Source organism: Onthophagus taurus, chromosome 7 (assembly GCF_036711975.1).
Source record: "Onthophagus taurus isolate NC chromosome 7, IU_Otau_3.0, whole genome shotgun sequence".
NCBI classification, from domain to species: Eukaryota; Metazoa; Arthropoda; class Insecta; order Coleoptera; family Scarabaeidae; genus Onthophagus; species Onthophagus taurus.
The window spans coordinates 5,853,570-5,881,011 of NC_091972.1; the positions used below are offsets into that span (position 1 = coordinate 5,853,570).

The 27,442-nt window shown below is 35.4% G+C and overlaps 1 protein-coding gene and 1 long non-coding RNA gene across 3 annotated transcripts in view; one reads left to right on the top strand and one right to left on the bottom strand.

The window, feature by feature from the left end:
* LOC111418859 (protein Wnt-4-like) overlaps positions 1 to 27,442 on the top strand; it is a 46,962-nt gene that overhangs the window by 14,091 nt on the left and 5,429 nt on the right. For both annotated transcript variants that reach the window (XM_071197277.1, XM_071197278.1), the window contains exon 2: positions 26,537 to 26,672. In XM_071197277.1, the coding sequence (XP_071053378.1) occupies positions 26,537 to 26,672 (136 nt within the window). The remainder of the gene's footprint in view (positions 1 to 26,536; positions 26,673 to 27,442) is intronic.
* On the bottom strand, positions 14,204 to 27,442 carry LOC139430379 (uncharacterized). The gene is made up of 3 exons (XR_011640864.1): positions 27,222 to 27,442; positions 14,364 to 14,544; positions 14,204 to 14,303 (listed from the first exon to the last, which is right to left on the bottom strand). It is a non-coding gene; the product is annotated as an uncharacterized lncRNA (long non-coding RNA).

Genomic DNA, 27,442 nt, shown 5'->3' on the forward strand with positions numbered 1-27,442 from the left:
GCCAGTAAATGTTTGCCAAAGAAGCTACCGGTTGCCCAAGACGCCAAGTGCAGGTGGTCGCATGGAAAAACTATTCGCGTTCTACAAAAACCTCTTTTCCCTTGCGTATATAGAAAGAAAAAATCTTTCTTGTTCCTTTTTCGGCCCGCTTCGACAAATTATGAAGAGCTCGTTGAAATCCAAGAAGTCCCGCATTGTACGCGGGCACAAAAGGGGCTGTCATAATCCCGGCATTCACCCGGTTATGATTGAATATGCGCTACCTGGGAAGGCAATTAATTATATGACGGGCGCCGCGATCGGAGACCCTCGTCTAATTATATAACGAGGGGAGGCGCGTTTTAAAAACAAAGTTTTATTCCACGTCGTTGAATGACAGGGTACAGCGTGGATTGAGCGACAGCCACTACTAAATCGAAGTTTATTTGTACTGGAAACTGAAGATAGACGCCTAAAGCAAGGCCTCTAGCAAAAAAGGTGAGTGTTACGAACTAAAAGAGATTATTTGAAAAATGCTGATGAACTAAAATTACTTGATATAATATATTACATAAATAAAAAACGAATTTTAAACATATTTAAGTGTTATAAAAACAGAACGGATGTTGCATATTTATGCGTAATGCCGACATAGGAAAGCACTCAAACCGATCGTAACGTTAACTCCTTCGTTCAATCAGAAGACCTCCGGTTGGTTGGCGCCAACCAAACTGGTCCACCAGTCATTTCTTAATCTAATTTTCGCAGGATTACCTTCGCAGAAACAGATGGACGCCCTCGTACGCTTATAATTAGCGATGTATCGGGTTCTGTATTTCCAGCGTGTAAAAGATTGTTGGAGTCGCTTGCTGGACCGTCGCCAAGTGGAGGAGTTGCAGAATTCACGCGCGACTAACTCGCCAGAACGTGCTTCCTTCAAAGACCAGACCGAGGCCTATGTGTATAAACGCGTCGTTGGTCGAGAGATATCGAATTAGCGGATGTAAGATAGCCAGAGATGTTGAACGAGGTTATAATTGGAAACGTACGGAAGACGAAGTCCACCTCAACTATTACTTACAGATCTTACCATATACTTCATTATCATTTCGATGTTCTCACATAAATTTATTATTACGAAAACATTGAACTAAAATGTAAAGTTAAAGATGTTCATGATTTAATTCAAAAGGGAAATAACGTTAGGATAAACGGAGAATTATGGCAGCATAACTAGAATCAAAGACAGAGGAAATATAAATAAATGTCTTTTGATACTAAAAGAATGTATTAGAACTTTAGGAAAAAAATGTACTCATTGTCCATTTAGAGCAGTGTTTCTTAACTTTTTCACCATCATTACCCACATGACCTGCCCGGGACTGGGGATTTACCCCTTCATAAAAGATACCATACGGTACTATAACAATGTTATTATTATTAAATATATTACACATAAATTTTGAATAATAATTGATGGGATGGTTGATTTTGCTTCTTCTTAACAAAATATTTTCAAGACTTCGCAACTCATGCTCTATGCTGAATCGATTCCTAGATTTTGTTTTGAAACCTAAGTTGAAAAGCCGCTCTCACATCTATATGTATTCCCAAATGGGACTAGAATTCTTAAAGCCTTGTCAGCTAAAATAAAATATTCGCTCTGTTACTTTGTCCAAAACGTAGCTAAGTTACAATTTTGGAATTCCATTTGTGATGTACTATTCGCGTAGATTGATAAGCTGAAATTAGCTGAAACATCTTCATCTGTAGAAAATAGTCTCAGTGTCTAGGATAAAGCTTGACGGTTCTCTATGTCCGCGAAATATTGGTTCAACGAATTTATCAAAGAAGATAGGTGCTGGTCTATAGAATTAGTGAAATATTTCTTCGTTGTATGTGCTTAATATTTCGGAAAAATACATGAACATCGATATGTCACCAACTTGAACTCTACGTTTGTAAAGTTCTTGTATTCGCAAACAACTAGCAATCCTATCTTGCACTATCAGAATGTTGCTTATATTTCCTTGTAATGAGTGAAGTCTTTTATTTTTGTATAAAAGTTCTTCTCCTTTTCTGTTTTACGATTTTCAAAAAACAAAGCTGTTTCCTTGCGCATCTGAAACAACCTGTTTAAAACATTTTTCCTTGACAGCGAACACAATTGCATAAAATTTCGCAACGGCTTTATGACATAACACTGAAAATTCTCTAATTTGTGGCAGTGATCCGAATATGGTTACAAATTTTCACTATTGTATTAAACACCCTCAGGAAATTAGAAGGTAGCATCTTAACAACCGAGGCATGTCGATGTATCATGCAATAATAAGGTGAGCATTGTGAGGTAACTTGTTTCACAAATATTTAAAAATCAGAACGAATACCCATCATGGAAGGACCAGCGTCAGTACATATGCCAACTAACGATGACCACTTCAGATCATTTTCCTCAATAAATTGTTTTAGAGTAAGAATAACATCTTTACCGCGCATAGTGGTGAGTAGCGATTTAGAAAACAAATATTCTTCTTTAATACGATCATCGTTTAAGTAGCCAACGAAAGCGAGTAATTGTGAACAAGTAGACACGTTAGTTGACTCATCCAACTACAGTGCAAAAAAAAATCTTTTAGTTCCGATATGACTGTGGCCAAAATATCGTTACTCATTCTTTCAATACGATTTTTAATTGTGCTGGGCGAGAGAGATATTTCATTAATTTTAGCAACATATTGCTCGCCCATAACAAACTTTACTGCATCTACTATGCAAGGTTTTATAAGATCACATTACAGTTTAACAAAAAGAATAAGATGTGCGTCGCCTTGTGTTTCACTCTGCCATAATTTTTCTTTTGTTGTTTTTTTATCGCATTAGTTGCATCAAAATTAATAGTAGTAATTCTTGTAGTTTACGAACCAGTTTACTAAAAAAATGTAGAAATCAGTGTGGCTCGGTTACCCATCCCATATTGACATTTAACCCCCAAAGGGTAATTACCCACAGGTTAAGAACCACTGATTTAGAGGGAGTAAATTAACCCAAGTTTTAAGAAATGTTTTTAACGGGGAAAATTCTAGAAGTTGTATGATAGAGGAAATTTCACCTGGATCTTAACACTTTACGCTACGCGGATTGAGTAAAAGAATTATTAGCCATAATAATCCTAGGTTTTTTTCATCCGGTGACGAAGAAAATCGATTCAATTTTAGTCGAATTAGAAGTTATTAATGCTAATCCAGCCATGATTGAAGTAGCGCTAAAATCCTCTAACTCTGATGATTTCGTGTTAATATATAAAAACATTCCTTATATATCGTGGTAAAGATACAAAGTCTCTTATAAGAAGACATTTCCCCTCAAACCACCGAGGTTGCTTGCGGGCGAAGCGCTAGAATCCTTCAACGCAGACGATTTTGGTATTGTATCCAATCCAGCGCTTCGCCCGCAAGCAACCTCGGCAGTTTCAGGCAAAATCATTCCTTATATATCTTGGTGAAGATACAAAGTTTCTTAGAAGAAGACATTTAAACCGTTGCTTATGGGCGAAGTGCTAGAATCCTTCAACTCTGACAATTTCGTGTTGATATATCGAATCCAGCGTCCAAACTCCTAATTAATATTTTACATAATAAGTACATGTCAAGTATGGAAAATATACTTAAATGTAATAACGTGTATAGAAGGTAAAACAGGACATGAATCCATAAAGCACTATTCGTAATCAAGTGGACACTTTGGGTTAATAAACGAGCAAAGAATTGTCAACGTAAATCATTTGAGTGAGTGTAAAGGCGAAGAAGAGCGAGGCGCAGCAAGCACACAGCGGATTTGAATAAATGGTAACCGGTCCTCTCGCTTTATGTTTACGGCCGTTCGACGCTGCTAAGTGTAATTTAGAACATACCGGGCCGTCGCGCGCTTTAAACTTTCAACAACCTGTTCCTCGAACGTTCATTGTGCCTCTCCGCGCACTGTGGATATTCGCTCGAGAACCTCGACAATCAATGACCTGGAAATGATCTACGACTATTGTTGGCGAGGTAAACGAAAGAGACAATTCCAAGTGGATCTTTGTGTAAATCCAAAACGTGGGAAATTTGAGATTAAATAAAACAGAAACGTTTCTTATCGATTATTTTCGAACGAATTCTGACTAATAAAAGGCCACTAAGACAGCTGCTGTATGAATCAGCGGACACGCTTTATGACTGATAAGCACGACTCCGGGATTTCCGTTATATGGTCCTATTTTCTTTGAAGAACGGCCCTACCTATTTTCTAGCTTCCATCATCGATCTAAGGGCCAAAATTAATGCAGGCGAACGCGTAATAAGACGGATTGATGACGGACACGCGACGACTTTGTCGTATTTTTGAATACCTATTTCTTTTTCTACGCAATATCAAATATGAAATTATTAAAATATGTACGTTGTGGTTACAGCACTTTCGCACGAACAAGCACAGTCTTGCGAAATATAGCGTGGAGTAAAAGTTAAAATTGTTGATAAGCTTATTAGTGCGGCAAAGTGGAGAACGGCGACCGAGCTTATTCATTCGCAAAGATTGCCATCTCGTTCGGGATTTATACCTGAACGATACGGCGAGCGATCGACGCTTTAGATAATGTTACGAGAACGAAAGAACTGTACGCTTTCCTAAGCTGGATATTTGGAATTTGTAACTACCACGGGAGTTGGAGAGGTGGGGGCGACGTTTTACGACCGGAGGAGGGTAGATTTTATGTGGACCGACCGGGTTTGATTGCAAATATGAGCGTTTACTGCCCGGTGCATAAATCTCGACTTCCCCGACAAGGGGAGCCAGCTTGCAGATGATGTCCGCTGTGGCCGCTACATTTATTGACAGATCGATGGCATATATCATATCCGGAAGGGAGTCTTTGTGTGTAGGTTGCTTCCCTTCACATAAGCGAACCATAATATTACCCGTGGTCGAGCAGATTAGACATCTGCAGTAGATGGACCGTAAGCAAAAAAATTAATTTTTTAATGTTAAGAATGACTAAAAACGAAATGAATGGTTTTTCAGATAACATAAAAATAAAAATCCATAAATATAAGAATCGTAATAACAAAAGTTACGGTTTCGAGGCGTTACGTGTTCCATTAACCAGGATCTTCGATTCGGTAACGATAAGGGCTTTTATATGTTTCACAATATAACGCCTTTTACGTCCTTAATAAAGCTGCAGGGGCGTACAGTTAGTATCCATAAAGGCCCGATGCCGTTTTATGATGCCACTTAAATGCAAACACATAAAAACTGGATCGTTACAGGCCGTACTTTTATTATTGTTATTATCATATCTTTTCCGGTCGCTTCCCGAATTGTGATTACAAAGAAACGTTCAGTCTGGTAGTAAGTACTCTTTTTTTTCGGTCAACATAACGCTCATAGATTAAAGATCTTTGCAGTTTGACCACACAAGTGATCGCTTAAGACAGTTCCTAGAAGCTCACTATCGCAATTTTCTCATTACCGTTAAACCTTAATTGCTCGTCGTGATAAATGGAATGAAGACTTCGTGCCTGAGCGTTAAAATTCGACTCCACCGTCGAGTACATAACTGTACCCAGTTATTATTCCATTAGGCCGCACCGCGAGAGTCGTGGTATTATTACCCTCTTATCGCGTCGTTTTCTTCTAACGTGGATATTATCGTCAAACTGCTCGATATTAGAGTTTCCTATTCGAAATGCAACGTAAAATCGGCTCGATATCACAACAGCAACTTCTCCAACTCGTACATGTATAATGGATACCTGGAAAATTTAGATGAACGACTCTCTCGCCTTCGAATTGATGACCTTCGTTAAGGTTTACAAGAATTACGGAAATTCTTCTTCGTGCATCTCCGACGTTGATTTATCGGGTTATTAGATTCACATTCTAGCGTGGGTGCTACAAAGACTTTTATAGATAACCTATCTTTAAGAAATTAAAAAAAATTGTCAATGCATTTATGTCATCGATATTCATTTTGACGTATTAACGTCCTTCTATCCAAAAGAATACGCTTTTTTAGGCTTGATTTAATAGAAATTTCAAATGGGTTTATCAGGAAGTAGAACTAGAAAACTTATTCTAGTAAATGAAGGGGATACTAAATGCGGTAAAGGCGGGCCTTTACCTCCAGAAATTACCAAAATTATGAAAGACATGGACAAAGCAGAAGGACGAGATAAAGAACCTCCTAAAAAGGATTACTGGGGTGACCGCGTCAAACAAATGCAGAAAAAACACGACGAGATTGCTGGCGTTATGGAATCAGCATATCATAAAGCTTTTGAAGAATTGGGCGGAAAACGACCCGGAAAAACATCCACGTACGTTCCTTGTGCAGCTGATACAAAAAAGCTTATCGCGTGCTACAAGAGCCACCCTAATGAACCGATGTTATGTGCTGAACTCTTTCAGGCTTTCGAAGAATGTGTCACAAGAGAACGTATAGAAGCTACCATAGAATGCTGTTGTGAATAAAACTTGCTTAATTTGTCAATGTCTTACAAGTTGAATAGGATAGAATAAAAAAGTACTAAAAAAATTACTTTTTGTTTTCGTATCCGATCCTAAGTTAATTTATAACAGCAATTACTTAGTTACAGTGGTACAGTTCTTAGAGCCGTGTGCAACACCTGGACACGGAAGGCGCAGCTCAGCTCACCAATGATATACTGTCTGTTCGTAAAGTGCACCGATGCTATCTCGTCGGTGGTCTAGAACCTCATACCAATACGACACCGTGTCTTGTATCTCGCCACACGACTGTATAGTCGATGTTCAAATACATGTCGAGGTTAAAACACCTCTACATCTAATTAACGTTTCTTCTCATACATTTAATTGTCACGTTCTTACATTTTTCAACGTTACTCTCACATATTTTTTTCTTTAACCTAAATTTATTTTGCACGATTTTTCATGGTGATTATACATTATGTAGGTTTATTTCTATTTCAAGAAGGACGCAAACATAACACGTTTGTGGATTAATGTGATTAGGTGAAAATTAATTCGCGGTTGCTTGTTTGTAATAAATTTAACTAAAAGGGGGTTAAAAAATTAATACACATTAGACAAATTCAGTTACCAATTTATATTCACGTTGCTCTCGGGCGATAACTGTCACAAGTAATCATTTGAAACTGCACGTTTCTAGCTCTCCCCTACACAGAACCGTTTTCAGCCCCTCTTTTCGTTCGCATTTAATGAAATATTAATAAGCCGGAGTTGGGTACACATCAGATTATCTAGGCGATAATCGGATGAGTGTAATGCAAAAATAATTAAAATTGGCTCTTTTTGATCGAACCACATTCACCTCACGTTCGATTCTTTACTATTCGAACATCGCGTGGGACGCACGCACATTGTTTTACCAAGGGATTATATCCTTGCAATTTTCTCTTTTGTAGCATTAATTAACTCGGACTTTTTATCACGTGTATGTGGGTTTAAGACACGCAGTTTATGGTCGTTATTTGTCTTTCGAAGACGGCGCGGAAAGTAAAAAGAAAAACACGAAGAAAATACGAGACTCTCGTGGATTATTTTTTCATGCACTCTTTCAGGCAACTCAATCGAGATTGCTTCATTACGCGGCCCGTTTGGAGCCGGCTTTTAAGCGTATTATCTGGTCGTTTACGAGAAATCCGGGAGTCACCGGCGCAACGCGGATAGCAAGAAAGAGAGAGTGAGAAAAGAACGAAAGGGACCCCAGCTTTTGGGTGGTACTTACAGTTCCCGTCGGACTGGTTCTGTGTAATTAGCTGGCTTATTTGTACATTCCCAAGCCGGCGATGAGGCCCATTTATAATAATAAAGTTTTCATACTGCCTGGTCGCAACGAACTTAATGGCAGCAATTGATTACGAAAATTGCAAGGCTGTGGATAACTGTATTCGAATTTTATGGACCGGCCCAAAGCTTTCGATCTTAAATCATTTACCCTGAAGGAACCAGTCTGAATCGATGCTTTTAACTTATTACAATACCCAACGTCTTTTGACATCCCCACTTTTTTGTTAATAAATTATACGCTTTCTCCCCAACTAATATAAACTTATTAACTTAACATTTTATAGTGTTAGACAATTTCAAACTTTTTATTGTGATTACTGTGTTTACTGTTATTAATGATACAAGATAATATAAAAACGTTTCGGTTTAAGAGTTGAAATAGTACATTGTTTTATATGGAGAAGTTGTTTTTATGGTGTGGTTTGTCGTTTGGCGATGAACGTAGTGACACCGATGAACACCAATGGCAAACTAACCATATAAATGCGGCTTGTTTGTACGAATGAAGTAAGTCGAAAGCGTTACAAGACGTACAGTTTATCTTCTGAGTAAAGTATACTATTTTTTGTTCAATCGTTGCAATATATGTCATGAATCGCTAGAAACGTGCATTCCACGATTAACCGTGCAAAATACTTCATTCCTATAACGATAGCTATTTTAGTACTGAAAGTTTGAGTAACATAGTTATTTATATATGAAGGCTCATTACTGGTATAATATTGCAGACATCGTGTATTAAGATATATTGGAGGGAGTGATTATGCTGGTCAAAACATTATGCAAGAATGATGCAAGTTACAACCATAAAGACACAAAGTGATCTACTGATACTCTGTGTGTGTCACAATGTAGTACGCATTTATTTTGGCGTTATCCTTATGTAAAAAAGCCCTGTAACATTTTTGCTCCCAGATGTAGAGAATTTTTCAAGAATATGAAAATTAGAAGTGTTAAAAAAATCGGTATCAGAAGCATGATACAGAAAAACTATTTATAACAAAAGTTGTAGCAAATTGTACTCTTAACACAATGCTCTGTAACATTTTTGCTCCCAGATGCTTCAATGTAGAGAATTTTTCAAACATATGAAAATTAGAAGAGTGTTAAAAAAAATCGGTATCCGGAGCATGATACAGAAGAACTTTTATAACAAAAGTTGTAGTAAATGGTACCCTTAACACAATGCTCTATAACATTTTTGCTCCCAGATGCTTCAATGTAGAGAATTTTTCAAAAATATAAAATTAGAAGAGTGTTAAAAAAATCGGTATCAAGAACATGATACAGAAAATATTTTACAACAAAAGTTGTAGCAAATTGTACCCTTAACACAATGTTCTGTAACATTTTTGCTCCCAGATGCTTCAATGTAGAGAATTTTTTAAAAATATGAAAATTAGAAGAGTGTTAAAAAAATCGGTATCCGGAGCATGATACAGAAGAACTTTTACAACAAAAGTTGTAGCAAATTGTACCCTTAACACACTGTAACATTTTTGCTCCCAGATGCTTCAACGGAGAGAATTTTTCAAAAATATGAAAATTAGAAGAGTGTTAAAAAAATCGGTATCAAGAACATGATACAGAAAATATTTTACAACAAAAGTTGTAGCAAATTGTACCCTTAACACAATGTTCTGTAACATTTTTGCTCCCAGATGCTTCAATGTAGAGAATTTTTCAAAAATATGAAAATTAGAAGAGTGTTAAAAAAAATCGGTATCAGAAGCATGATACAGAAAAACTATTTACAACAAAAGTTGTAGCAAATTATACCCTTAACACAATCCCCTGTAACATTTTTACTCCCAGATGCATCAATGAAGATAATTTTTCAAAAATATGAAAATTAGAAGAGTGTTAAAAAAATCGGTATCATGGGCGTGATACAAAAAAACTTTTACAACAAAAGTTGTAGCAAATTATACCCTTAACACAATGCCCTGTAACATTTTTACTCCCAGATGCATCAATGAAGATAATTTTTCAAAAGTATGAAAATTGAAGAGTGTTAAACAAATCGGTATCAGGAACATGATACAGAGAAACTATTTACAACAAAAGTTGTAGCAAATTATACCCTTAATACAATGCCCTTTTACTCCCATACGCTTCAATGTAGAGAATTTTTGTTTTGTGGCAAACTGCAAAATAGTGTAACTGGAAATGCGAAGACCACGATTGAACTTGAGAAAAGTTTATTTCTAACTGGATAGTGCCACTTGGGTGTCTTCAAGAACACTTTCCATGCAATCATGTAATTGTTTCCATTCAAGTACTTGAAGGGCCATATGTACACTCATCAATCACACAATTTGACAAAGCAAAAGGATCAAGCAAGAAAATCATACAAGAGAATGACCTAAATTACAATATTTTCTACGATTACTTTTGTATGGTCAGCTATGCAAAATAATAATTTGTATACTAGAATCAGAAAGATTATTTATCATTGAGACTACTTCAATCCTTTTTTAAGATTTCTACTTTTGAATCATTCTATATACAGAACTGATTTTCTCCCAAGTAATTTATTGTAGCGAAGGTTGTAAGAAAAAAAACCTGATTAAAATGCAACGGACGTGTAAATTTTTTGCCAATTTATCGCGTGCGTGACCTAATAAGGAAAATCCAATTAAAAAACCGATTATCACTTAAGACATTAATTAGGTTACAAAATAACAGTAATAAAACTGTAAAGTCAAGTACTTGGTGGCTACAATAAATGAAGCGTTTTGATGAAAATCTCTGAAAAGAAAAAAAAAAACTGCGCGAGTGCCAGACGGTTTATCGGATTACATTTCAATATGTGATTTGTCGATATGGTCGAGATTATGACCGGCCGTAAAATGTAACGACGCGACGCCGTCCTTTGGACCCTTCCAAAAATACTTTACTTTACTACTTCCAGACGTCGCAACGACGTCCAAAGGATATTTTCGGGGAACAAGCGAATCCCGACGAATCGATAGTTGGTCAAATTGTCCGATATTAATTGATTTTTGAAAAGAAAATTAAGCGACGAAATTAAATTTACGACGTATAAATTACGGTTTTATGCATACGGTAGTCGTAAATACTTTCGATTTCGATTAAACGTCTTAAAAGGATAATTGGCGCAGACTCCTAAGACACCTACCTCGTCGATCGGAAGACGTTTATTGCCTCCTTGTAAGCCTTTTTCAGGCCTGCGGGCTTTATTAGCAAGGGCTCCGCATAAATTGGCACTCATCAGATATTGCTGTAAATTATCGCCCAGCGATATACACGCGATGCGATTCCAACGCCACCACCTACTCTTTGAACCAAGGTCTTTTAAAACATGTTTCAATATTGTAGGTATAGTAAACGAGTAAGTTATGGTTAAAGGGATTGTCCAAATAACGAAATCATTTTTAATTCTTTTAAGATTTAATTTTTTTGTTCTCTGATCACCAATTTTTCCTTTGAATAACATTCAAGTTTTGATTTGTAACCCAAACGTGAACATAAACCGAGTATAATTGACTTGTTATTTCTACCTTGAAGTAGTAGCAGGAGTATAAATAAGTTACCGAGGAATTAACATACTTCGAGACGTATTTATTGCTTGCACTTTATCAGACGACTACAAATAAATTTTGTCGATTTCCCCCTACAAATACATTACTAATTAAGCAACCGGTCCGATAAAAGTAATTAATGAGCTGCCGATTATCATAGATCCTTTCGAAGGTATGGAACACGGAACGTTTTCTTAGCCCGCTAGAAATGCAAATGAATCCGGATAAATAGATTCCGGCGTTAATTAACGAACGGTACCTGATTAATCGACGGAGATAATTTGTCAGAAAATATTTGTCTAGGCAAAATTATTTGCAGTTTACGATGTTGCGCCTAAAAGTAACTACGTTAGGGTGCATCCGTAAATAAATGGTAGCATTAAATCACGCTTTCGGGCACTCCCCGATGTTACAACAGGGGGTAAAGATAACTTCCAACCTATTATTAAATTAGGGACATCCCATGTGTTTAACTGAACCTCGAACAAAGCAACAACATTGTATACTTCTGGGAACCCTAATTTGTGATGACGTTTCGTGGTTGCGAATTACATGAAAGTTTTGTTTAGCTTTCGACAAATTGTTGATCATCTTTCAGCGCTCCCTTCATTGAACATAAAGAAAATAAATTCTGGAAATCCGTCTGAGTGGTTGATGATGGAAGGAAAACGTCGACAAAACCTTGGGAATTGTATTAACCTTGTCCATCTCCTTGTCTTTCATTTACCGATTAATAAAAAAATCGAAATAAAAAATAAATCGTTTGGATTTGTTTAATTTGTGGATTCGCTACGAATAAATTTAATGAAGATCTCAAGTTCTTTCATATCCAAAAGCGGATGAAGAATAAATAAATAGAAAATGTCTGAATTAACAGAACCTGCGATGTTGGAGTGAAAAAGACCTCAATAGCATTCTTTAGAGAAGAAGAAAATCATACAGTTATCATCAATTCTTATATATGAAGGGATTTTAAGGGACAGATTTTGATGGAGAGAAATTTGATCCCATACAATTTTTTTTTTTTGCTATGGTGTTTTGTCACGGTTGAGGTTTATAAACATTGTCCTAACAACTTCAAAAATCTAAGGGGTGAATGTTAATGAATGAAAATCGATCAATACTGGAAAGAATTATTCAAAATTTCAGATTATATCAAGACAACTTTATCTTGCATATTTGACATAAAATTCGTAGAGCAGTATAAATCGTGGGCTCTTATAAAGTTTGTATCCAGTGTTGAATGATCTACACTTCTGGCTCAAAGGAAAGAAGCTGCTTTACTATTTGGATTGCCTATGATATGGAGAGAGCAGAAAAATCAGTCTGATTATTGTTACTTTTGTTTCTACCAAATTTTATCTGGATAAAATTTCATCGACCACACTTTTGAATCTCTTCAGAAGTACCGAATATAAAGCCTCTAGAAGCGATCCACCTCAGTCCTTCTCTCAGAATGAACTTAACGATCTGACTAGATATCTGGGTCTTTGGAAAGAACCTGATCTACTGTTTTAATGTTCTCGGATTATGCAGATTTATGGAAAAAGGGATTTATTATTATCAATATATCTTAAAGTTTCGGAATTGTCTTCTATATTTATGAAAACACCAATAAAATAAGTAAGACAAATTGTTGATCATTTTTCAACGCATCCTTTATTGAAGATAAAGAAAATAAATTTTAGAAATTTCTACGAACATTGATGATAGAAGTAAAACGTCGACGTAACCTTCAAGCGGAATGAAAATCGTTGCGAAACTCGAACGACATTTCCTTTCGTCGCGTCTAGGATTTGCCCGGACGTTAATTAAAAACACCCCATGGAATGCAAAAGGCCTGAGGCAGTATTTACGAGCACGTTTAACGAGCCGGAGAGAAACGGGTCGGGCCCCAAAGACGCACGGCCTTCGTCATCTTTGACCAAAAGGCGAAAGAGACAGCAAATGTAATGGACCGATTGACGTACGCGTATGTGACTTAATGGGTACCGATTTTAGACCCAGAAACTTAATCCAATCTTAACTCAATTTATCCGAAAACAAGAACAGCCACTTTCCAATTCTTACAACGACGGAAACATTGATTAAGCGCCATCTCTTTACCTTATTAGCGGTTACGCTAACAGTTTAATTAACGCTCGTTAAAAGAGCTAACTTTCTTGCGGACGATGTAAACGGATGCTAAACGAAGTGAGATTCATTAAGAGTCAAGTATTTGTAATTGCGAACCTTTAAAAAGATCTCTAATCTAGAAATCTTGATGAAATATCTAGATGAATATCTCGAATGAACCGCTATTCCAATTCAAGCGATAAATGAGTGAATTTCCGCGTGGAATTCGTTTCTAGCTTTAATCCTTAAATATTCACATAAGTCAACTTAAATATCCTGTGTTGATGGCTGTTTTTTTATTGTTACGCCATCCTTTTTTTTGTTAAAAAAAGTTATATGCATCTGCTTTAATGATACAGTCAAATAAGTTATAACGAAGTCATAAACAAAATCTTAACTGTTTATGAATATCTCGTTAATGATGTGTACTTTTGAATTTAGAACATTTCCATCCAATTTTTTTAACTGTCATCTAAAAGATCTCCATCTCATTAAAGAATATCGTTAAAGGCATAAAACAGGATTAAACTTGCGATCTATCTCAGTAAACTGTCTTTATTAAGTAGCAAACGGAAATAAAAAGTTTAAGTTGAGTGAATTTATTGAAGGTTATCATAATATTTTTATGATTTTAAGAATGTTGAGTTATTTAAGCAATAACAATTTTAGACTTACGATTAGATGCTAGATAATAGCTTAGATGTAAAAACAAGGTTTTTGATTTCATTGCCATTGTATCCCGTATACTCCAACATTAAGTTTTGCAGAAAAATGGTGCAATGCCTCCTCATGTGGCAAAACGGAAAAATCAATGAGGAAGAATCCAAAAATCTGTTTAACCGAAATTTGTAAATGCAACAACTATATTTTTGCCATCAATCTTGTTCTCACCTATGGACACCTAGGTTCTGTTGCAAGTAGCCATCTAACTTGACGCGACCAAAAGAGAGCATCAGGAGCCGCATTCATTTCGACGATCAATGGTATAGATCCGTGGTGTCCATAACGTCGATCGCGATCTATTGGTCGATCACGAAGCCATTTTGAGTCGATCGCCAACAAAATGATGAATCTGAAATAATAATAATAATAAAATATATCTGGGCCTCAGAGCCAAAAAAGGAAGGTTAGTTTGAAAATGTACAACAAGATTTTAAACAATAAAAGGCGATCTTGGTTAAAAATTAGTGGACCAATGGTATAGATAGTAGTATCCGTACACTCCAACATTCAGTTTGCAGAAAAAAAAGGCGCAATACGTCCTCATGTGGTGAAACAGAAAATGTGGGATGCATGAAAAATCAATGAGAAAGATCAGTAAGGAACAATCCATGAGAGATGTTGGTTTATTAAAAGCATCCAAAAAGTCTGTTTTATCGAAATTCGTAAATACAAGAAGCATATTTCTGCCATCAATCATGTTCTGGCCTACGGACACCTAATAGGTTCTGTTGCAAATTGCCACCTATCTAAAGGAATCATAACAGATTTATTCGTAAATTGGTTCAAACATTCTATAAGCTATACATGGTGTGGATCCTTGTTACCAATATACATACAGTGTGTCCCCGGATAGGTGAAACGACTCATAAAAGGTAAAATTTTTTCGATATTAATTGTCATCTTTTGGGGTTTAGCCCTGCTTGATTAACGACTAATTTTGAACATATTATCAATTATTAAAAAACAAGTGAGCCTTGACAGTGAAAGAAAAACTCTTTTTGTGGCAGGTAAAGTACCTTTTCTGTTTACAGTACGTGAAAGTGTTACAAAGAAGTTTTGTTCAGAATGAAAAACTATGGGCATATGCAAATTTTCGGATTGATCGGCCTACTTTGAAAAAATCCATATCAAACAATTTTATTTCTAACAAAGACTGCCATGGAAAAACAAAATTGCTTTCCTGTCACTGTTAATCTCTCAAACTGTAATTTAGTAAACTTAAAGTGTTTTTTAAACAGAATGTTAACATTACAGGAAAAAGTTTACGTGATTCAGTGCTATGGAACCGGGAAAAAACCGATTATTGCTTTATTTTGTGAAAAATTTCCAAATACTGCAATTAAAAGAAGTACTTGTTGGCGTTTAATCAAAAGATTTCTTACAGCAGGAAGTATTCACTCTAAGAAAAAAAAATTATGATGAAACTGATTAACTATGATCAACTGTTTTCCTTTGTGGGCGAACACACACTTAATTTCTTGTGAACATTTTCAGAACGGTTTGTTTATTTCTCCCTAATAATCTGAATCTCAAAACAAAAAGTCGTAATAAGGTACTATTGACGAAAATAATAAACAATAGGTTTTATCAAAGTAGGCTGATGAAAATTTGCATATGGCCATAACTTTTCATTCTGAATAAAATTTCTTAGTAACATTTTACCATACTGTAAACAAAAAAGGTACTTTACCTGACACACAAGAAGTTTTAGCTTCAGTATCAACACTCACTTGTTTTTTAAAATTTGAAAATATGTTCAAAATTAGTCTTTAATCAAGCAGGCCTGAACCCCAAAAGATGACAGTTAATATCGAAAAAAATTTACATTTTATAAGAGTCGTTTCACCTATCCGGGGACACACTGTATATATGAAATAATTAATAACACATATCTTTTGCATTAATTGGTATTTTATTTTTAAAAACTCTGCCTGACGCATTTCGGCAATCTACACCATCTTCGGAAGCGCTAAAAGAGCCTTCGAAACGAATCAGGCAGAGTTTTTAAAAATAAAATACCAATAAATGCAAAAGATATGTGTTATTAATTATTTCATTCTATAAGCTATCCAACATCTTTAGTTTTGGATAGCCACTTTCCAAATGTAACCGTTTGGCGTGGTTTTTGAATCTTATGTTTAAAAGAAATTCAAACACTATTAAAAAATCGTCCGAAACAAGTGACTACTCCTTTTTGCAGTCCAAAGCTTTTTAGACTAGTTTACAACGAGTCTGCCGAGTAAACTGATTTGGTACTACGAATTTATGCACATTTGGATGAATAGCTTTCAAATCTAGCGGTATCAAACTCATGAACTATGTTGACGAAAAATACAGTCTTTGTTGACACAATAAGAAAACCCCCGTGCAAGAGTTAATGTTGGTATCATTATGAGTTTGAAAATTCATTCAACATAAAATTTTTCTTATAAATCATCTGCATAAAATTGGGTTTTGCAATCTGTAACACGTTTGTTGAAAGTTATGTGTACTAACCATAAACGCTAAAGGTTAATTCTGGCACAGAAAGACCTTATACGCTGGCATATAGATTATCATACAGAGGAGTAGTTAAGGCGTGCCTTATGATTTCAAAAGATTGTTATGCATAGAATGTTCTTCAATTACAAAAACAACAAATCTTATAAAACAATAGAAGAAAACAATAAATTTCTGTCATCTACATTATTTGCATAAAATAATGTTTATAAATTAATTAATCATTTAAAATGGTAAGTTAAAAAAGTAATGTAAGTAATTATCATAATAAATGGAAGATACTTACTACATCATTGGGTTATTATTGTGTAATTATCTCTATCCATACGAGTAATAAGTGCGGTATATCATGATCTATTGCAAAAATGATATACCGTGGGAGAAGGAGTTGGCGTTAGAACCTGTACTCAAGAATTACCGGGTTTAGTTTCACGTGCTCGATAATCGTTTGATTGACCGTGCCCCGGACACTCAAACAACCACCCCATAAATCGGAACTTTATAAACTATCGACGGCCGGTGTTTTGTCCTCGGAAACTGAGAATGAACGGCGGAGTCGTTCGATTTTAACAACTTCCTGGGTGTCGGATTGCGCTCTTTGTCCAATCGGTTTTCTCAATTTTTTTGTATTTTTTTTTAAGTAATACGACAGTCTTTATTATAACATTAAATAACTAACCAGAATAACTAATCTAAATAAAAGACACTAAAAAAAAATCGATTATTGTCTTCGTGTACTTATTTGCAATGTTCTTCCTCTTCGTTTGGTTTTGGATTTATGATGCATGTAAGACGCGGTAATGTGTCGCCGTTCTTTGTAAGAAGCATTAATTATGAGGCTTTGAGTCGAACTTGGCGCGACCAAAAGAGAGCATCAGAAGCCGCATTCATTTCGACGATCAAAGGCGGCGGTGCCCTTACTTAACCGCAAGAGGTCGCGGCGCGCTCTCCTCGAAGTAATATCAAAACTCTCGTTTCTATTTTCATAATTGCCGCCGGACTCGCGCTTTCTCAGAAGTCACACAAACGAACTACGGCAATAATCTTGTATTTCCTCTCTATGCCGTCTTTATTTTAATTGGAGCAATTAGTACCGAGAGTTTTAAAACTCCGTTGATCGCATACATAAATTAATACCGGCACGATTCGATTTTGTGGACCGCAAAATGCAATTACACGCATTTCCTTTAATCGATTGACCGTATTTGCGATTTAAATCAGCCCTCTAAGAGCATTCCATTTTTGTAGAGAAAATAAACTGTTGAGAAAGTAAATTAGAAAATTATCATTTTGTATAAGCATTTCACAAAAACAGATTTCTAAATTATTTAAGAGTTGAAATTCAACGTTTCCAAGGCGGGAATAGTTATAAATCATGATATTTATTGATGATAGGCTGTCAGTCACGGTCCAATTGAATGAACAAGGCGCAGATGTACGAGAGACTTCAACGTTCGGTTATATTATACGAAATTTATTGAACCGGACTCTATAATTATTTTATAATTTGTAAGTTTTCCAACTTTGAGTAGAGATTTTTATTTTCGACTTGTGAGTACAGGTGCTGTTCTGCTCCGCCCACCGCGAAACCTCGTCGATCGTAATTCAAGCCGCAATGTTTTCGTTGGACGATTCTGTATGATCTCCAGGAAGAAGCCTGGAAAATGCTCGTAAATCCGCTAAATGGACACGGCAATGGGCTGTTGGACCGCTGAACTGAATTTAGAAATGTTATTACGCCCCGGTCGCTGTCTAGATTTATAAATAGATAGGGACATACTCGTGCTTATTAAACACAAAATTAATATTATGGTAATATCTTTGCACTGTTTCAATAAAAGTTCACATGTAGATGTTTGTAAGACAGGATCGTCTAACAACAATTTTGATTTGAATACAATCAGGTTGTATAAAAGATTTTTTTTGAAATTTACAACTCTTTACTGTGACGGTGAATTAAACGTTATAATTAAAACGACTATTTTAGCTTAATAGCCTGTAAATTACATAGGAATCAATTTGCATACGTCTTCACGTCGCATTCATACATTTACACGAACGGTTTATGCAGATGATCCACATTGAAGCAAGCAATGATTTTAATTGATGAGGAACATGAGCTAAAGCTACAATTATATTTCTCTCTATATTTCTAAAATGTAAATAAATTACCATCATCGTATACTTCCTTTTAAAATATGTTAAATTAAGTAACTACCATTAACTAAATGTTTTATAATATTTAATTTCTAACTATATATAAATATAAACGTAAAATAAATAGTCGTTATAAAATACTTAATCGTAACTCTATGTTAAAATTGATTTGATGTAATATTAAATAAGTAAAAACACTTAAATAGACATGGTTGATAGTAACGAGATGTCGTCGAGTTGGAATTTAATAATTTTGCTAAATCCTGGACGGCTTTTATGCCGGTGGAGGAATATAATTTCCAATTAAAATTCCTGCGGCATGCCGCGAAGCTGTGGGCAGTAGTGGCCATTCATACTACTGTAAGAACGTAATAAATGCTAAGTGGTGGTACTTATCTCTCAAAAGTCCATTCTCACACTAGGATTGTAGGCATCTTGACCTTTACAACGTAGCTTTTTAATTAAGTTTGACTCGCGCCTATGGTTTTAGTAATAACAGAGGTTTAGTGTAGACAAACCACGAACGTTCCATCACTCTTTACTATGTTGCTTATGAAAGTTGTGTTAAAACGATTTGAAACTGTGTAAAGAACATTTTTGAATTTCTTGATTACACGAAGTATTAAAGAGTACTCTTCGTACAAAATTTAATATTAAGATTTTGAACGATCTTTAAAGGAATTTTGGCAAAAATGAAAAAATTGGAAAAATCTACAGAAATTTCGGCAGAACAACAGAAAAATTTGTTCTTACCACCAAAAATATATGGATTACGTAAAATCCATAAACTAGATATTTTCAGTACCATAAATTCTTCTAGCAAAATACCTTGCCAAGATTCTATGTCCTTAGACAGGTAAAACAGAATCATATATCAGAGATTCTACGCATTTTGTGGAATCTACTAGTAAGTTTCGATGTGGAATCTATGTTTACCAGTCAAAAATGCCGTGGATGATCTTGAGCCAAAACCCGGAGGGCTTGTGATAGTTTTAGCGTAAAACTAGAACTAACACAAGACCTAGAACTAGAATCATTCGGCTTTAGCCGTCTTAAGAGACGTGCGGCTAAACCCAAATGTTTCTAGTTCTAGGTCTAGTGTTAGTTCTAGTTTTAGTGCAATAAAAATATGCAACATAGTTGTAGCGCTAGTTAGCATTAAATATGCTAACTAGCGCTACCTGCCACTGTCACTAGGACTAACATTAGACCTAGAACTAGAAACATTCCGTTTAGCCGTGCGTCTCTTAAGACGACTAAACCTAAATGTTTCTAGTTCTAGTGTTAGTTTTAGTGCTAGTGCTAGTGTTAGTCTAGTTTCATTTGTTATTCAGCGCTAGATAGTTGTATATTTTTAATGAGTTATAACGGACACTGTGTTCCCCGTATTGATCCGTTAAATCGATGTTTTACTATAATGTCAAATTATATTGACATGTTGCATTTTATATGGGACAAAGTAACTGGTTTCTAAGGAAATATATTTTTGTATATTGCATCTTAAGTGAAATTCACTGTATATTATTACCCATTAGAAGTTGTAATGAAACATATTAAATTAATTTGTTTTTTTTTCACGTGGCATATGCCTGAAAGTTCCGTTGTTGTTTACAAACATTTATGACGTGCACCAAAGTCTCGTCAACGCACAGTAGACCTTGTATTATGAATACACAAATAGTATGCATTTAATGAGCTATAAAAGATAATCCCGACTATATGGACACCATCTGCGACACAGTGCGCTATTACTATAAAATGTTGCAGGACAGGTTATAGTCGTGTGGTGGTAATTTGTTATAAAAATCATTTTCGTTTTAAACTCGTTATTAGGGCTGACGTGACACAAGTATAATTGATTCTTATTTTATTTATTTTTTGATTCAGTTCGGAAAAGGAGATTGAAAGAACCGGTGTAGTCACGCTTCTTCGCCCATAATTGGTTTAGTATCAACGTGATGTCTCCATTAGGTTTCTTCCGAATGCAGTCCGTCAATAAGCCGTCGGTTTAATGGACATCTTCAGTCCAACACGCTCCTTATCCGGTTTGCATATTGAAATTCGCACACTCGTTCATTTTTCCATTTGCAACCGCACTGAATATTTTGCGATTGCGCCGTCAAAAAAAAGTACTTCTTAAGCGCTTATCCGCTTCTTGTCTGTCACCAACCGTAATTATGGTAATTTTGGTGTTAAGAGGCCGAATGAGGGCCGAGTGATTGAAATGGTGTGAAAGATTTTAATATATACAATATATACGTATTTTAAATCAAATATTTTTTGATAAAGTATATTAATCTGTGGATTGTTTCCATTTCTGTAACAAACAAAAACTGGTAAATTCCATTCTCTTTCCGCTCATTTTGGTTTTGTTTACAAATCTCGTTTGGATGAAGACGAGCGTTTGTTTATACAAAGTCAAAGCCCTCAGCTCTCGGGTAGAGCTTTTTTTAAAATGCACACTACGTCCGTTTGACGATAGATTTTCAACTTTATTTATACTTGACGGTTGTTTCCACGGTTTCATTGTCAAAGAAAAAGCTCTCAGAAGGTGGTCTCTTCGTCCGATTTTCTCACTACAAACAGCGGAAAGCACGCGCGATGTTTACGTTTCATGACGAAATATTTCTTTTTTCATTACGTACGTGATGATTTGAAGTTAAGTGCAGTTTTTGCATAATTAACTAATCGGTTTGGTCAATATTTAAAGTCACGTTTAATATTGACGGATGTAAATTCCATACAAATGCCTGTGTAATCATACCACGTACGTTCATGATATTTTTAAATAGGGTTATTTTAAAGATTTTTTATTACCAATAGATCAAATTGTGGCGTGTGGGTGCGATTTGTTTACCTCGTTATAACAGTATGGGTAAACAACTCAAATTATGATCGGTTCCTGAGATGGAACATCTATCCGTGAAAATCGTGATGTAGCTAAATAAACGGTCACTCATTCTCATTCTCCTGTTTTACGGTTTATGCGATAGATTTTAGTGTGGCACCTATTAATCTGTCACGCACGAGCGGTAGTAACAGTTAAAACTGAATGGGTACCGAATTTCGACGTTGCCACTCTTGATTGGCTGCTGTTTAGTTAAGACTGTCTGCACTCAATCTATACTGATCTATTTGTTTATAATGAGCGATTACTACCCAAGTCCGGATTTGCGGAAAACACGCAAATATGCACACGTTCACCTTGATATTAAAAAAAGATAATCGAAACTATCCTCACACAAATATTTTTCAGAAAATTAAAAAAACACTCTTTGTTGTATTCATTTCTGTTTCTCGCCGTCTCTCTTGTTGTTTTCATTTAATTCCCCCGTTCTATTTGTCGTCTCGCGGTCGACCAAGCCCGTGTTTATTCAGTTTCCAAATGTTTAATTGGGACGATTAATGAAGTTGTGATTCAGCGCTTCGTGTTTGACCAAGGATAATTAGCGATTAAACAAATTCGCCGTGAAGTTTCTCGTTAACGGAACATCTTTTCATTCGTTCGGCCAATTTTTACAAGAAACAACTTTTTTTTGAGCCAATTGATATTCTCTCGTTTTTAATAATCGTTATGTGGTTCGTTTCGTTTCTAGTTCGATCGTCCGTAAACCTAATCAGGCGTAACTTCATTCTTCGTTGAGCGCAACTATACGCACGCGAATGTAATTAAATAAGCTAAATCCCGTTTATTAACCCGTAAATAACCAGGTGACGTTCTCTATCAATTATAAATTACCGAGCCAAATAGTTTGTGACGCTGTAGAGCGTAAAAACTATTTATAAAACAAGCTGTCCACTCTTCGTTATTTGTATATAAATAAACCAATCGATATTTCTTTAAATTTAAAACGCTGATTCTAAATAAGTAATATTGTAGCTCCTTTTTAACCTCTAATTATCTTAGATTTGAAGGAAATATAATAATTACCGTCGAAATCAAAACCATTTCATTGAACAAAGATTTGGGTTATATAGTGATGACCGGCTATAACGAGCTAATTTGAAAACTCAAATAAATAAACAGTAAATAATTTAACCGTTTAATTTTAAAAATTCAAATGAAATTTTAATTCCGGAACTAGCGACGTTGTCAAGTCTAATCTGCCGTGAGACTGTTCAGGGTAATAGCCGGTTCATACGCTTGTGTAAACTCGTTAACAAATCTTTAACGTAAAATTCAACGAATTAACTGTGATTAAACGATAACAAACTTCCTAAATTTTGGTTAATACGAAGTAAGATTACTGGTTGTATTGTTCCGTCAAAATGAGGAAACTAACTTGTTTAAACAGTAACAACATAACCACAAAAAAATAAATTAATGAGGAGTTATGAAATGAATTATTATGAGCAATATTATCTTTCGTATTGAAGGTAAGTGAATTGTTAACTAAATTAACACTAATAAATCTAAAGAAAATAACAATACTTAGCTTAGTCTGTTGGTTGTAGGATAAAAAAAATCCACGGTACGGGATTCTGTGATTATCTGGAACGAGAACCAAAATGATGCTTCTTTATTAGAGTTATTCTTTTCTTTTTGAACCGGAGAAATTCTTAAAATTAATTTTTTTGAGGTGATATCAACATTTATTTTTTTACATAACCTAAAAGTTGCATATAACGTTCGACGAGACAAAATTTGCGTGTGTTCGCTCTCAAGTTCAAAATCACACTAAAATTTAAATTTTCGTTTGTTTAATGTTTGAATTTGAAAAATAGTGTTTCCTGATTGGTCAATTCCATTAACTTGAAATTCGTTTTTAAAATTTTCTGATATTACCAACTTTAACATTTGAAATGTTACTAATTTAATTTGATTAAACATTATTTAAATATTTTAATAACCATATTTATGTATGAAACCTCGTTGTTTTAATGCTTCTTTAAATTGAATCTCAGATATCTGATCATTTTCGTCTATATTCGACGACAAAATTCTCAAAATGCTCAAATCTCGAGATTATGGATTTACATCTAAAATTTCATTAATCACACAAAGGACGGCTATTTTCCATTCTTACTATGCTAAGATTATCATTTTCAATAGTTTCAACCGGATAAATATAGATGTGAATCAGAAATTGAAAAGAAATCAAATTGAGGTTATGTATCTGTCAGGGGGTCTTTAAAATTACTTCATATCGACTTTACATGGGTTGTAAATAGAAATAGAAATATTAGAAAACATTAACGGTCAATAATACATAACGGAATTCTGTATTGGAGTTGAGTTTCTGCCCAACTGGAAAGATTTTCTTCCGTAGATACAGTTCTACAGTTTATGCATGATTTTATCTCATTCGCTCGTTATAGGCGATACAAAACATGCAAAATTAGTTCGTTATAGCCGATCTTCGTTATAACCGAGATTTTCAACATTGTAAGGATAAGACTTTTGACAGGACCTGAAGGCATGCATACTTGTCATACAGTGCTCATTATATCGTGTGTTCGTTATAACCGGTTTTCACTGTAATTAGATGATATGTTTAAAACGTTATGTTTATTATGGAATGATAAGATTTTCTCAAATTTAAGACGGCGCAGTTTACAATTAGTTGCAAATAGATTTTAATCTGGCAGTTAAAAAAATTACAGTTTCCTTCGATATTACCAACTTACATTCGAATTATGTCAAAACCAATTAGTTACAAGTTTGTGTTGAAATTCACGATCAGTTTTTTTCTAATATTCGAATTTAAAATTAAAATTGATCTAAATACCATGCATTTCTCAGGTTTGTTATTTTCTGCTATTAATATCTTATCATGTTTTAATTATTGCTTAATTTGTAACGATTATTACTACAATCGCTTAATTAATTCATAATATTCACTGTTGATATATATTTTTTAATTTAAATATCGTTGATTGCAACGATATACAGTGGCGGACAAAAGGTTTTTGTATGTAGACTTTTGTCCGTCACTGTATATATCTTGAGGCCTACTTCAGATATCAAGTCCGAAAAGAGTGACAATAAATTTGATTGAGCAGTTACTTGACTGATTTATTTGCGCTTGGTGTTGGCACTGATTAATGTTTCCAGTTGATATTTGAAACGTACACAACCATATGCTATTTTACAGTATAATTAATATGCTACATATCCTCACATTATAGTTATCTTCATTTTGTTATTATAAAAATTGAACATAATTATAATATTATGCTGTTATGTATATTTTATATTAATTAATTATTGTGTATTGTATCTATAGTAGAGAGTTTGAAGTCATTATTAGAGTTGGGGGATGCAATGATGGGAAGTGTAGTCAACTTCCGGGCGCTAATTACCGGGCAACGAGTGCGGGGTTGGCCGTAGGCGACCAATGAGAGGGTTACTTCGTACCCCATTGGTTTGGAACACGGCCATTGTCGGCCCATTGTAGGGCCTTCGAAGGCCCGGCGGCCCGCGGCCCCATTGTCGGCGCCCCTTTTATTCCGTGCTGGATCCGCTTTTGGACGCTCTAATTGCGTTCAACGACTAATCAACGGGCCGCGTAATGGCCAATATGGGCCGGTGGAAAATGGCGGGCGCGTAATTGGGGCCGTGTAGGGTTTACGAGGGCCGACGACGGTCGTCGCTCCGCATACATACGGCACTCGGGACGCGGAAGGGCCGCGGTACTTCACAGCTAAATAGGCTACTGAGGATATGGAAAAAAGGAAGATAACGAGTGGGGACGTTGCCCGAAGAAATATCTAATAACCTTTTTCGTTTCGCTGATGGAGCTTATGAATAGATTCGAGTAAATGAGGACCCTCCGGTGGGATAAGTATAACAACCGTTTGTTTGTTTTCTTGCTTGCTCTTCGGGTAAAAAGCTCTTCTTTTCTAGAGAGATTGTAAGAGCGTACATCCTGCTTTAGATTTTTTTCCACTTGGAATAATCTTAAGTGGCAATATCAATCTAATTTTTGTGAAACTTTTATTCGTCAAGAAATATTCAATTTCATCTAGAATACAAAAACTTAATTAATTAAAAGATTATTAATTAGAAGAATTTATTAAAATGATCGGTTGATTGGTTTTGAACAATAGCTTAAAAGCTACAGTTCGCAAGAAATCCACAATTCCCGTTATATACAAGCCCCCCCGGTTTAATTTAACATTTCTTACGCTCGGCTCCTTTTCTGTAGCCGCTTTCCCTTCGATCGAGATTATCGGACGGGGGGCAATAACAAACAATCGCGCCGGACGAATAAAGGACCCGTTCTGCCTCCGGTTTCAATTTCGCACCGGCCAATTCGTAACGAAACGTAGAAGAGACGGCGAAATGTCTTGAAATCTCGCAAGGAATTGCGGGCGGAGCTCCGGTCCGAGAACCAGCGCGCTCGTAAAACGGAAAATACGGCCGCTAATACGGCCCTAATAACAGGTCCCCCCGTTCCGTTCGTTCTGATGAGAGCATCGCCTGGGGACGACTTTGTCCCGTGTCCCACCTGGGACCAAAACTCCAACTTCTACGGCCAATTACTTACTTTTCTCGTGCCGTTTGCACCGTCTGCGGCCTGTCTGCTATGTTCTAGCTTAAAAAAAAATAATGATAAAATATACCCAGACGCTATAAAACTTAATCGTACATTTTTCTAAATTGATTTCTAAAATGATCGTTAATCTTTAAGTTTATTTTAAGGTTATGAACTTTTAAAAACTGATTTATGTTCTTTTTGCAGGCAGCTGGGATTACCTAGTTCATTTACGAACTCTGTGGATTTATCACCATCAGCTCACTATAATAGGTGTTATAGTTTACCGTACTTGTCAGAAAAACAGAAGACCGTTTGTGCTAACTTTAATAGGATATTACCTGTAAGTTTAAAAATTTATTCATATATAAACTAGATTTAGACTTTAAGTCATTTCTATTTGCCGACAAGGTTATGTGGGGTGACCTTGACCTTGAGGTTGCAAAAAAAGAGCGTCAATCGGCAAATACTTACTATTGTCAGAAATACCTCTGTTTCTAATAAACAGTAAACTTGTATCAAAAACGATATCACTATCGTTGAAAACTCATGATTTATGCAACTTTAGAGAGCTGTCAAAACGATACTTTTAAAGATTAAGTACTATAACTTTTAAAGACGTGTGACCTTTAAAGTTTTATTTTTGTTAAAAAGTTTATTGCAGCGATTATAAATTTTCTGCCTTTAACACAATCTTTTCACTTCATGTTTAAAATTTTTCCTGTATTAAAAGTTATCTAATCCTCTAACATTTCACTTACATACTCTTAAACTAACGACTTCCCCATTCTACATAATGTTACGTACCATAAAGATTGTAGATATCACGCGGAAATCAAGTAAATCAAGTTGTAAATTGAAATAAATCCAACAATTTTTTCTGGTAACTTACCGCATTACCACAAATTTTTCTCATTACACGGCTCCTTTCATCTCTAAGAGATGAAAGTCGGCTTTACTTTCACTTCCCTTCTATTAATTGTGTACACGCACACGAAATAAATTTTTAGCAATCGCCATTCATGCTTGCATCGTTTTGACAAATCGCGCCTCGAAAACATCATAGCTCTTGGCAGCCGGCCAAGAAGTGCATTCTAAATATATGCAAATTAT